The 13104-nt window shown below is 40.8% G+C and overlaps 1 protein-coding gene across 1 annotated transcript; it reads left to right on the forward strand.

The window, feature by feature from the left end:
• The first annotated feature begins 1389 nt into the window (after nt 1-1389).
• LOC137272527 (uncharacterized) lies at nt 1390-10025 on the forward strand. The gene is made up of 10 exons (XM_067804916.1): nt 1390-1545; nt 2325-2573; nt 3277-3444; nt 3711-3946; nt 4871-5047; nt 5195-5310; nt 6261-6321; nt 6515-6742; nt 7253-7382; nt 8429-10025. Exons 2-10 carry the CDS (start codon nt 2335-2337, stop codon nt 8538-8540), a joined length of 1467 nt encoding a protein of 488 aa, XP_067661017.1. The 5' UTR covers nt 1390-1545; nt 2325-2334; the 3' UTR covers nt 8541-10025.
• The last annotated feature ends 3079 nt before the right edge of the window (nt 10026-13104 follow it).

Genomic DNA, 13104 nt, shown 5'->3' on the forward strand with positions numbered 1-13104 from the left:
GCTTCTTAAGCCCCCGAGATAATAGAACATCTTTCTCTGTGGAAGTTCAGAGAAAAAGTAGACAGTTCAGTATATTTATTTACTGTTTCACGGTACATAATTTCAGTGTGAACGCAAAGTAAATTTACCACACCGTTCTTTAGACGCTCAAGTCACCTACGTAAGTACATCGATGACAAAGGATGAATTACTCGTGACCAAGTTTCCTTCCACTTCGAGATAAGCGTAAGTTTGGTATTTCGAAGTTCGACACATCAGTATTTGACTGTAAATGCAGAAGAAAAGTACTGGATCATTAACGAATGTGTCACCAGAAATCACAGTCTGGGTGAAGTATTATGAAATCTTCAGCGTATTGAAAAGTGGGTGTTTTTCACATGATACATGCGACATTGTGTCTTATGATTAACCTAGGCACCTAGCTTCATTTGGCTTTTAATCTTGACATTTTAGAAGGTACTCACCTTCAGAGTCCGAATTAAAATGTGACAGTGACACGCCACATTGTGCCATAACGTGTAATGGACACGTGGCCACAGATTATTATGACATGGCCATCAGACAGACAGACACACACGCACGCACAGGGACGGACAGAGAGAAACAGATGCATAATAAAAGCACAAACATATACACACACTTACACATACGGGAGACGCACGTATACACATACAGTCATGCGCGCACAGGGAGACACACACGCAATCACGGTTCGCACATACGCGAGACACATGCATATTCTTTGCTGTCATTTGTAGAATGTCGGAAACGTTGATATCTAATCCATACGATCATTTAGTGTAGGAAGTAACTGTGTATACTGCATACTGTGTACTGTGTAGGAAGAAACTGTGTATACTGTATACTGTATACTATATATTCTAAAAAAAAAACCCAACAAAACACAAACACACTCTCACACAACAAAAGCAACCAACACACATACACAGACCATAACATATGTGACACAACAGTACGCCCACAGTTCGTATTTACAATTTTCAACACATGGACACGAATCTCTCTCTCTCTCTCTCTCTCTCTCTCTCTCTCTCTCTCTCTCCCCCCCCCCCTCTCTCTCTCTCTCTCTCTGTTCAGGCAGCTGTGGTATGCACAGCCATTTCAATCCCAAAGTTAATGATAAAATCAGTTACTAATATAGTCATGGGTACAGTATAGCTCAAATGTCAAACTGATCGTACAAACAGATCAGCACAGAAATATAGTTCCACATATTTGCGAAGGCTAGTGATTCCAGTGATCTGTCAACTATGTATGCATATAACCATCGTAAGTAAATGCACTTCAACCTCATAGCGTCCGATAATATACGCCAGCCAAATCTGACGACAGCGCTTGTCATGCGACTAGTCTATTTTGTTTACAGTTGTCAGTGACAACGACCTTCAATATGGCGGACAGCTATTTTCGGACCGCGCCACTTGCGCAAGGCATGGGGTATATCACTGGCTATGTGGAACATATTATTGGGATATCTCAGTGAATAATCGTTTAGTACAAATTTCGTCGGTTAAAGTGAATCAGGTAAGTTGTCTCAGGGAAAGGTTTAGTGAGCGCCATTCTCTGGATATTGTTGACTTATATCGTACGAGGAAGCCCTGGGAAAAGAATGTTGTGACATCCTTTTCCGTGATCCGTACACTGATACCTAATTAGTCAGGGCCTGGCCTAATGGCTAAAGTGTTCACTTGTCACACCGACCATCTGGGCTCGATTCCCAACATGGGTACAGTATGTGAAGTCTCGGGTCTCCTGCCGTGACACGGCAGTAATATTGCTAATAAAGGCGTAAAATCAAACTCATTCATTAATCCTGAAATCCCACATTCCGAACAATTGCTGTGCGAGACTGCTTACAATTGCTGTGCGACACTCCTTACAATTGCTGTGCGACACTGCTTACAATTGCTGTTCGACACTCCTTCACGTGAATATGAACATCGCCGGAAGTTAGTCTTGTTATCTTGTCTATTCGGAACATAGGTTTTTTCTGTTTTCAAGCTTCCGTATTTTGTTTAAAACAAAAACACTTTGGCATTATACAAAACCGATATTCCCTTTATTACAACTGAATTGTAATATTACCATGTTAAACGAAGGTGATCATAACTATCACATAGTTAAAGTGCGCTCATCTGAAACGCTAAAGGCCTGGATTCGAATACAAACCTTGGTGAATCTTGCTGTCCCCGTGCTGCAATACTCACTCACTAAAATCTTCCGCTATTTCGATGCCTGTATGATTCTGCTCATATCATCCTGTTTAATGGTCATCTGTTTTACTACGGTCTTTATCACTGAAGGTCCATTCAAATGGAGCCCAAACAAACAAGTCAGCCAGATGCGTCTACCTCAGTGGCTCCCCCTGCCCCGGTCCTCCCTCAAGGGGTGGAGGCGCCACCGTCCTATGAAGAAGTTATGGGTTCAAATCAGTCGTCTGTTATCGAAGGACAGCCGGAGGTACCTCCCCTGGCTTACATCGACATCATGCCTCGCATCCTGAATGCAGGGAATATGCATGCGAACATAGCCCCAGTCTTTCAAAAGTTTAGGTAAGTGATGTGTATTTCATAGTTCCAACTCATTGGGATACCACGCTGCAGTTTAACAGGTTGTCTCCAACACACACACATACACACACACACACACACACACACACACACACACACACACACACACACACACACACACACACACACACACACACACACACACACACACACACACACACACACACACACACACACATACACACACATCCCACTACAACTACATCTCAGTTCAGTTGTACTGAAAGAGGTAACAGGCGAGGAGTGAGCAGTGCGCTGGATAGATGGGACGTGGGGGTTATGTATAGGTTAAACACCCTTACAATGTATGTATTTAGATAACCACCGTAGGGAAGGTGGGTAAAAGGCTTACACAACGGGAGCATGCTTGTTTAATACGTGTGTAATATATTAGGCATGATGGGGATTATCAAAATAAGCACAATTTCATTATTTATTAATAGAAATAATTGCCCTAGGACAGTTAATCAGTTATACTGATAAGACATAACTTTCACTGTTGGTTTAGAGAGGTTACATGGATACAGCACACAGTTAATTAGCCACCTGTTGCAATGATACAGACCAGGTATTGTGGTACCGATTACCTGCTCTAACGTATACAGTATACATCTACAGTTGAATACCTCCTCGATCTATGTCGGACTATGCCAGATCTCACGTAGACGTTATGAAAAATTTTCAGTGACATCATGCAAGGCGCCAATCTATGGCTTCAGGCCAACCCGGGCCTGCAATGCTGGAAGTGTGAGACAGTAGAGAGGAAGGTGGATAAGGGCCCTTACATTGACCTGGATTCAATGAAAATACACCAGTCTACCTATGGATTTAACGTCTACGTGCTGGGATTGAGGTATTTCTTTAATACATCCACTTATCCATTTTATCTGTGACCACTCATTTCATAGTACAGACAGGAAAAAGGGTTTTGCTCATAAGAATGTCTCGCATCACTGCAAAGATCCACTTGCCATAGCCAGGAGTACATCATTTTAAACAAATCATGCATTGTGATACAGGTGGAAATCGTAGCACCGGATGGATTTCAGTTTCCTGACATAGCTAATATTAGAAACAGAGTGTATATTCCAGATATCAGATGCTCTTTGATTTCGTTAGGATGTGGTTAACTCGGAAGCAGAGCAACTCCCCCCCTCAACAGCTCGGACTAAAGAATGTTGTGCCTGCCACTAAGGAAGTGGAATTACAGGCGTATCAGTACGGCAACATGTTCCACACACCCCAGATGCATTACTGGACACGCAGAAGGGCAACGGATATCATCACAACGTTTGAAGGACTTGCAAGGACCATCGATAGATTAAACGAAGACCTGAAGAAATCGCCACTGCAAGGTTGTAGTATTGCTGCCCCTGTTTTTACCCCAGAGGCTTATTTTCGTATTTCATTGGGGTGACTGGTTAGCAAGTGATTAATTTCGAACATCGTTTGCAATGCAATAGCTAAAATGTTATGTTGAAAATGATTTCAGAAACGACGATATTTTGGTGGACTGAACAGGAAATTGTAGCGGTGCACTGCGCCATGATATCACTTCAAAGACCTTTACGATTTTAGATATTATTGTTTCGGGATTTATTCCATTGTATGGAGTGTATGAATCAGTTTTGAATAGTAAAGTAAAGTAAAAATGTTACTAGCCCACATTATACTTCACTGGTCCAGTATCAATATTAAAATGCACATCGGTCAGAATTGGTGTGATGTTTGGTGAATAATGATGGCAGGTTACGGTCCTTTGGAAACAATATAAATAGTTACATACAGGTTGAAAAAAACTGCTGTAATGTGTTGCTCAATTCTAGTGCAAAAGATAATCTTAAAACCTTATTAACTGACTTCGTTATATTCATGTGTATTAAAAAAAGAACAACTTGTCTGAGATTTCCAGCTAGCTTACCAATATATTACTAGCCAGGGCCCCGTTTCACAAAGCTTTCTTAAGCCTAAGATCTCGTAAGTTTTCTCATAGCCATTGTGCCTCCTATGTTGTAACACAGGAGCTACGGATACTACGAGAAAAGTTACGAGATCTTAGGCTTACGAGAGCTTTGTGAAACGGGGCCCTGATTCACATTCAGTTGGCGTCCGGGCCAGTAGCTACTTCGAACGTTGCACACACAAGAGCCTAAATTTCTATGACACTCAAATGAAAGTCAAACAGTGATTACTTAGGTATACGTAATAACTTGTCATAAAACTGATGAATGTAATATTTTCGTATTGATATAAGACGAATATTATATTTCTGCTTTCAGGCTCAATTATAAACATCGAAACAGCAAACATAAAGTATTCGGGATTCACTACTGACCGTGATCCCGAGAAGACGAGCTTTGTGGAACTGGGAGCAAGCAGAACTGGTCTGTTCAGACGAAACTGTCAGATCATCAGAATCTTCTACGTCCTCGGGGAGCCCAAACATGAAGAAATACGTACGTATGATCTAATTTGACATAATTAATTGTAAACTTTTAATCTCCACATAAAACTTGTCACGTTGCGAAACACGTGTAAAATGTACAACGCATCAGTTCCCAAGACCAGGTTGATGTCAGTGTGTATTGCTCCATTAACCACAGACATGAAAGACGTCGTCCCAGATATCGTCAGACAGTCTGGACTTGTGGGAAGTGCGGTATTTGAACCCTTCAGTGCATCTCTACTTAAAGCACAGATGTGGCTACAACAACAATCCGTAAGTATAAAGATATATCACCAAGTCGAGGCAAGTACAGGGTGATTCTGCTACCAGACACTCTGTACATTGAATAAAATCTACAAAATGGCAACTGTAGAGGAGTCGAGTTTCAGCTCGACGATTTTACCCACCGATTAGGAACTATAATAATCTTGATAAATAATTCTAGTTGTTTTGTTATATAGCGATGATGTCGTTCCCAAATGACATTTATTTCAAAATTAACGAGGGAGGTAGATCTTTTTGTAATATTTTTTTTAGAAAAAAGTGACGAGGGAGGAAGACATTATTATTTTCTCAGACATACAGCTTGGAAAGTTAAGCACCTGTTAATTAGTTGCAGACACTCATTCTAGTGGACAAATGGATGACCCGGCAAAGTCAAAAGTATTTTTTTGTAAATGGCCACAGAAAATTGTTACACGTACAAATAAAAGTGACGCGCTGATGCGTCACTTTTTTTATTTAGCCTTAGATTCTGTTGATAAACACTGTTAAGACTTATGTATACAAAACAAATATACTTTTATTTGGTGGTTTCAAACACACACACACACACACACACACACACACACACACACACACACACACACATATATGTATATATATGTATATATTGGAAATCACATTGCACAGAACGTGTAGCCCTATAAACACGTAGGAATTACTATTGCTGTTTGCTGTTAACAATACATTCACTTTCACAGAATGAGAATCCAGCCGAAAAGGCCACCCAAACTAAGCAGTTTGTCTTATCGGTATAGGCTTCCTCCTTATTGAAATTATGCCGCAGTTAATAGAATTGTAAGCAAAATGTGAAAATAGACATATCCAACTTCTGATTTCATCGTTCAAAACACATTGCCTTTCGTCCAGTGGCAAACATTAGTCCAATGTTACATCGTGTGAATGTATTATATGGTGTATATCTGTTTACATTTTCGCAGGGAGTAAAAATTGTGAATATAGAGACGAGAGATGTGCGATCACACGAGAATATTATAAATCGTAAGTATGCAAGACAGTTGACCGATTTGGTCCCTTCCCACCCTTCCTTGGAGCCCTCACCCCTACAAAACACCCGCACCTCTTTCTAAAACTAATGACTGAATATAAAGAAACAAGGACCTGGGGATTGTTTACTTTATATTTTCCCCTTATGATCCCGTGAGTTAGTTACAACAATGTGTGTGTATTTCAGTGGAGACAACCGTCAACTCCGACTCGACTGATGATTTTGACGGAACATTTTGGGCTTGTAAATACGTGAAGATATTGCGCATCTTTTACGTGAAGTCCCCGGAAATGCCGTCTTACGCCTCCACGAAACTGACGTCACGCCTCTTCCCGCCATTACGTCTTGGTATCAAGAAGTTCGAAACCATGTCCCAGACGATGATGAGGATTGCAGCCTGGCTCTCCGTTACGCGTAAGATTTGATGTTATTGATGTGGGAGGGTAGGGGGTGGGGAGGAGGAGTGAGTCATTTCGAGAAATGGAGCTCATAAATTCATATTTTGGGCTGAGAAACATTAGTGAAAATAGTGTAATCAAATGATGTTTACAGATAAAGAAGCATCATTAACTCAGGTGGATCCCTTCCACTAGCGAATACTCCACAACACGCACCTACTTTATTGATTACAAGAATATGAAACGCGATAACTTGGCATGCAATTTTTCGTCACATATTCAAAACACCTGGGGAGGAGGGGAGCCTTGTTACAGCCTAACCAAGCTAAATACCTGTGAAGATTACTCATACAAATGTATATCTCCGTCGGCTGGCATCATCGTTCTAACGCGTGAGACATCGGATGACTTTTCGGTATTTTTGAAAATTCATTGCCGCTATGTAAATTGTTAGGTATGGGGTTCTATTCTCCATTCACATGCCGGTTCATGCCTCCTAAACAATGGATTGATCGCCGTATTTCAGGTTTGCCCATATTTGGAGTAGAGACTGTGCACTATCCCTTCATCGACAACGACAACATCGGGTTTAACCCCGAGAGGTCCGACCACTACACGACGAAACACATGGGTCGGACCATGGTCACAGCCATCAGGTGGGTGTAACGGTATCATAAGTTGTCTTTCGGGGCTCATGAGTTGATACACCCTTGATGTTTGTTTATGTTTCCTGAGCCTGGGTACATTAACCCATGAGCCTCGTGGGACCAGTGAACAACGTATTTACGTTGCCGAATACCACAAAGTTAATTTTGAATTGTTTGAGGCGTGAGTACGAAACTTTTAGTAGACGACAAGAATACAGATTTACGGTTATCTCCCTTCCATCGATATGCATTCTGTACATCTGTAATTTCCGTACATCAAACGTGATTCAATGTTATTCGAGATAGAGAAAACCTACCACGAAGTACCAAATGAGTTCGCCATTTTTCGTACTATTGATATTGTTCTCGGTGTAGTTATTCATCGTACTATTGATATTGTTCTCAATTCTTTGAATGTCATTAGAAGTGAAAATACATAAGAATGAAGATTTTATGGATATCAAAAATCTTCATTCTTAGATATTGTTCTCGGTGTAACTATTCATCGTACTGTTGATATTGTTCTCGGTGTAACTATTCATCGTACTTTTGATATTGTTCTCGGTGTAACTATTCATCGTACTTTTGATATTGTTCTCGGCGTAACTATTCATCGTACTTTTGATATTGTTCTCGGTGTAACTATTCATCGTACTTTTGATATTGTTCTGGGTGTAACTATTCATCGTGGCGTTGATTAGTATTGTACGTATCAACATGCGTGTATCTGTATGTAGTCCAGTTGTTTAAGAGTTCACTAGTCATGATCACGTCGAAGACCAGAGTTCGATTCCCCACATGAGTACAATATATGAGGCCCATTCCTGGTGTTCCGAGCAATGATCGGTATTATTGCTAAAAAAACACTCCAAAACCCTTTATTCTGGACAAGTCTGCCAGTTTATCTTTCAGTAATAACTACTTGGACATTATTTCATATGCACAATATATTTATCCTGCAACGTACTTGCGTTTCCAAAAATGGTAACAATGATTCCAGCCTATACAAATAATAAGTGAGAGTTACCCCCCAATCTTCGTCCTTCGTCTTCCAGGCTCTACTTCCCTACGTATTATGAAGAACCTCCTCGCCACCTGCTCCCCCCTACAATTGACTGGCTCACACAAGGAGAAGGTCGTGGAACATCAATATGCAGTATATTATAATCAACTGTTCACATTTCGATCACAGGGATGTAAAGGCAAATCGATACATGGCTACTTGTGTCGAAAGCGAAAGTCATATCAAGATTAAACTAGATCATTGCGTTCACAGTAAGGAACTAATTTTATCTTTTACTAACTAACTAACTAACTAACTAACTAACTAACTAACTAACTAACTAACTTGTTGCCGATGTGGCACTAAGAGAACGCACGTGAAGTCTATGTTCACTTTGTGATATGGTGTTGAGAGTCACGTTCTCCTTTCAAATAACCTGTGACTTGTGGAATGACGATGGCGGGAACAGTAAGGTGGAGTGAGGCGAAATAGGAATCAAAGTAGTCCTGGGGAGCATTTCGCTCATATGCCTACGTGCATGCGTGTCTACTTGCACAAGTACGACTAGATACTCGTGCCAGCTGGTTTTACAGCGCTAGCTCACTGTGATACCGTGCGGCAGGTAAGCATGAATACTCATACACATTATACCGAGACGACCAGTCCTTGTTGTACTCATTAATAAAACGTGTTTATTTTATCCAACGTAAGCTACATTTTAACATTATATGTTACATTTCGATTCAAGTCTCAGTATGTTTAATTTATTCATAAGATCTGTATATTGTAACCGCAGCTTTCATTGTTTGTAGATGTATGTACATCATTACAGTTTCAAGTTACTTACGGGTGTGCTTTACTTTACCAGAAGGAAGTTCAACATCATAACCTGGACTCGTCAGTTCGAAAATGACTGATGGGAATAAAATCATTTATTTAGTCTCAGGCACACCTGCACTTTACGGGTCCCTCCTAGGATGTTACCCTAACCCTAACCCTGCACTAATAACAATATTCATGCTATGTGACGATAGTATTTAATCCCGTGACAATGAAATGATCAACATCGTCATCTGATACTTAAGCTGTTACAGGGAGATCCTACCTACATGTATGTACGTTTGGTCCATGCATTGGTGATGAAAGGTACGATGATATCGGTTACAGTGTAACAACGTTAAATACTGTGTATGTGTGTGATAGCAATTACATATTTATCACATGGGTGTCCGAACATTTGCTACATTTGAATTCTTTCTGCCCTGACCTGACTTTCGTTCGGAAGCCGCGGTAACAGACTGGTTTAGATCGCTGCCTTTGTGTGCTAATGATTAGGTGTCTCTGATAACGTGGGTTCGAAACTCGGATGACTCAACATCTAACCTCACTGAAGTTCCGAATGTGATATATACCATATTTGCTAGAAAGAGCATTGTGTATTCAGCTCCCTTTAACTTTATGATAATATTGAAATATGCAAATGGAACCATTATGTTTTTAGATGTCTTCTGGCTGATTGAGTGTTATTTCTATTTACTGCAGAAATATCGGGTATTTACAGATAAATTGATCTCTTGTTTAATCTAATTTATATTTATATAAAACACATGCTTAGAATGCTGTTCAAACCAATAAAGATCTGAAACTAATTGTTATGTGTTGTTATGTATCATGAAAAGAGGGTTCATCAGCTCAGGGCGCTTCCGCTACCCTTTTCTCCCAGGAAGCAGAACCAAGTCACACTTCTCACAGGAAGTAGAACCAAGTCACACTTCTCACAGGAAGCAGTACCAAGTCGCACCTCTCACAGGAAGCAGAACCAAGTCACACTTCTCACAGGAAGTAGAACCAAGTCACACTTCTCACAGGAAGCAGTACCAAGTCGCACCTCTCACAGGAAGTAGAACCAAGTCACACTTCTCACAGGAAGCAGAACCAAGTCACACTTCTCACAGGAAGTAGAACCAAGTCACACTTCTCACAGGAAGCAGTACCAAGTCGCACCCCTCACAGGAAGCAGAACCAAGTCACACTTCTCACAGGAAGCAGAACCAAGTCACACTTCTCACAGGAAGTAGAACCAAGTCACACTTCTCACAGGAAGCAGTACCAAGTCGCACCTCTCACAGGAAGTAGAACCAAGTCACACTTCTCACAGGAAGCAGAACCAAGTCACACTTCTCACAGGAAGTAGAACCAAGTCACACTTCTCACAGGAAGCAGTACCAAGTCGCACCTCTCACAGGAAGCAGAACCAAGTCACACTTCTCACAGGAAGCAGAACCAAGTCACACTTCTCACAGGGTGAAGTGCCAATTCAAACGTCTCACAGGAAGCAATGCCACAGGATCGTCACATGACGACAGATCAGACTGATCACGTGTGTTCGGGCGGATCGTGGAAACGTTGAACAGTCACTGACGTAGTGCTGGACGGTCTTTTTTATTTTTGATGACGATAATATTACTGTTGTTGTCATTGTTTCCATTAGTAGGTGTAAACAACACGGAGAATGCAGCATTGATTTAACGTCAGAAATGTCGTTATTTGCGGTAGTGAACCACATAACTATCGAGTCAATTTCAAAAAGTGCTATTCCAACCCGGTTCAATGTTTGATGAAGTGTGAAACAACATACCTTTTTGATAATCACGGAAAGGACAGTAACGAAAGGTGTCTGTTTGCAATTAACAATGGCCGTTGCCTTTTCAATAACTCAAGGCCAGCTAATCTTAGTTTTTACGCAAGATGGGGGTTATTTCCCTTGGCATATTATGCCTTTGCCGTAAAGTGTGCCAGACTCAATATTTTGACATCGCAGAACCCCACAACAGGCGCTTCATTGTCTCCTTACATATCATGGGTTTAGCATGTTGTCGAAAACGGCGATGACGGAAAGTGTGATGCAGACAGCACTGTTGGGAACAACTGGCGTCTCGTTACCCATGCAGTCACTTGGCCGATATGCCGTAAACACACAGGGTCAGGCGTTACACAACCACGCTGAAGAAGGGCCCCTGAGTCTACACGTTCAACTAACGCACTGCTCGTGAAAGTACATCGATCTGCTTAACATAACAATGTTCCTCTCGTCACCAGACATTGGTTACTGTTGAACACCAAACAACACTGGCGATCGTTTAGCATTTGCTTATGACACCTAATGCCTAATATGGCATATGGAATAAATCTTCTTGCAATAATCTCAATGACTCCTCATCCCACGTAACACACCCTTCAACAACACAACCATACATTTTCCATGCTGGCAAGTCAACTGAAAACGATGAGTGGGTGTTATCAGTCATATATCTGAGAATAACATGACACCGTCATGCTGGTGTATGACAGATGATACTTCTAGTCCTCACACTCTAGTTCCTCGCTCTATTGTATGGTTAGTTACTTAAGACTCGGTGGTGTGAACTGGTTTAACTGTGCTTTGAAATCTACACGTCAGTTAAAAAACGGTTTCTCAGCTTTTCATGTGAAGACAAGGTTAAGAGTTTTTTTACGGATAAGTCTATATTTTATCAGATGTTTCAAGCTCTGAAAATAATCATGTTCAGTTGTGTCAAAACAGTTCACTTTTCATCTTTGTACAGAGTTAAGGAAAGCCTATATTCCGCAGCACTGAGCAATTTTCGTCACTTAACGTTGATATAACCACAGATATAATTACATCCTGATGTGTTCTCAAGACAAGTTGTCGAAACAATCTTCCATCAGTTCTTGGGAAATTTCAAAGAGTGTCATATGACTATTGTTGAAAAGCTGTTTGATCAAAACAACAACATTTAATACCTCGGTAAAGCTTTCAAAACGTTCCAGTATATACTCACGAAGAATATTGCCAAACGTGACGTAACAATCAAATTTTGATTCATACAATACCACCCGAATCATTTTTAGGAAAAAATCCAAACGCTTTCATTGGACGTCCTCTTAAGTGAGCGTGAAGGGTTCCAAGAATGTATAAAAACGTATTCATCTTTTCGCGGAAACCTGGAACCCCGTCAATATTCGATACTGGTTTATAGTCGCATGTGTATGGCATGTTGGGCCCTTACGGTGGGTCTCTCTATCGGAGAGCATGTACAGAGTTATATCGCCTTGGCTTGTACCAGTATTCTAGTACTCTTCTCTCTATACACCTTGTGTATTATAACATTTCCACCGTTATCTTTCTCTGTCTCTGTTTGTAATTAAGTGCTTGTAATGTAGTCAGTTATTGTAAGTAGCTTTGGAGAGGGGTTTTAGAAGTTGAAAGAAGTTGTCCCCAATCCTTTTCACATTGTGAATAAAATAACATTAACTAACCTTGTACCCACCAGATACAGGCCATACAAAGGACAGGTTCAATGATATATTGCTGACATTTGTGTCCAAATCACAACTTATTTTGAAACGTGGATCTGTTCGTGAGGATAGACACTGTATTTACGGCGGTTATCCAGATGAGCACAATATATGAAGCCCATTTCTGGTGTCCCCTGTCGTGATATTGTTGGAATATTGCATAAAGCGTCGTAAAACCATACTCACTCCAAGCGTCGTGCATAAAGCGTCGTAAAACAATACTCACTCCAAACCATACATATGATCAAGGATCATACTGAAGTTGGAGATAGGCTTCCAAACCGCCAACAGAGGATGCAACAAGGAAAAGCAATTCTTCTTATAAGTGCATGAACGAGAAGCCATAATATCTCAGGTCCTCGACATATA

This window comes from Haliotis asinina, chromosome 2 (genome assembly GCF_037392515.1).
Source record: "Haliotis asinina isolate JCU_RB_2024 chromosome 2, JCU_Hal_asi_v2, whole genome shotgun sequence".
In the NCBI taxonomy this organism is placed as follows: domain Eukaryota; kingdom Metazoa; phylum Mollusca; class Gastropoda; order Lepetellida; family Haliotidae; genus Haliotis; species Haliotis asinina.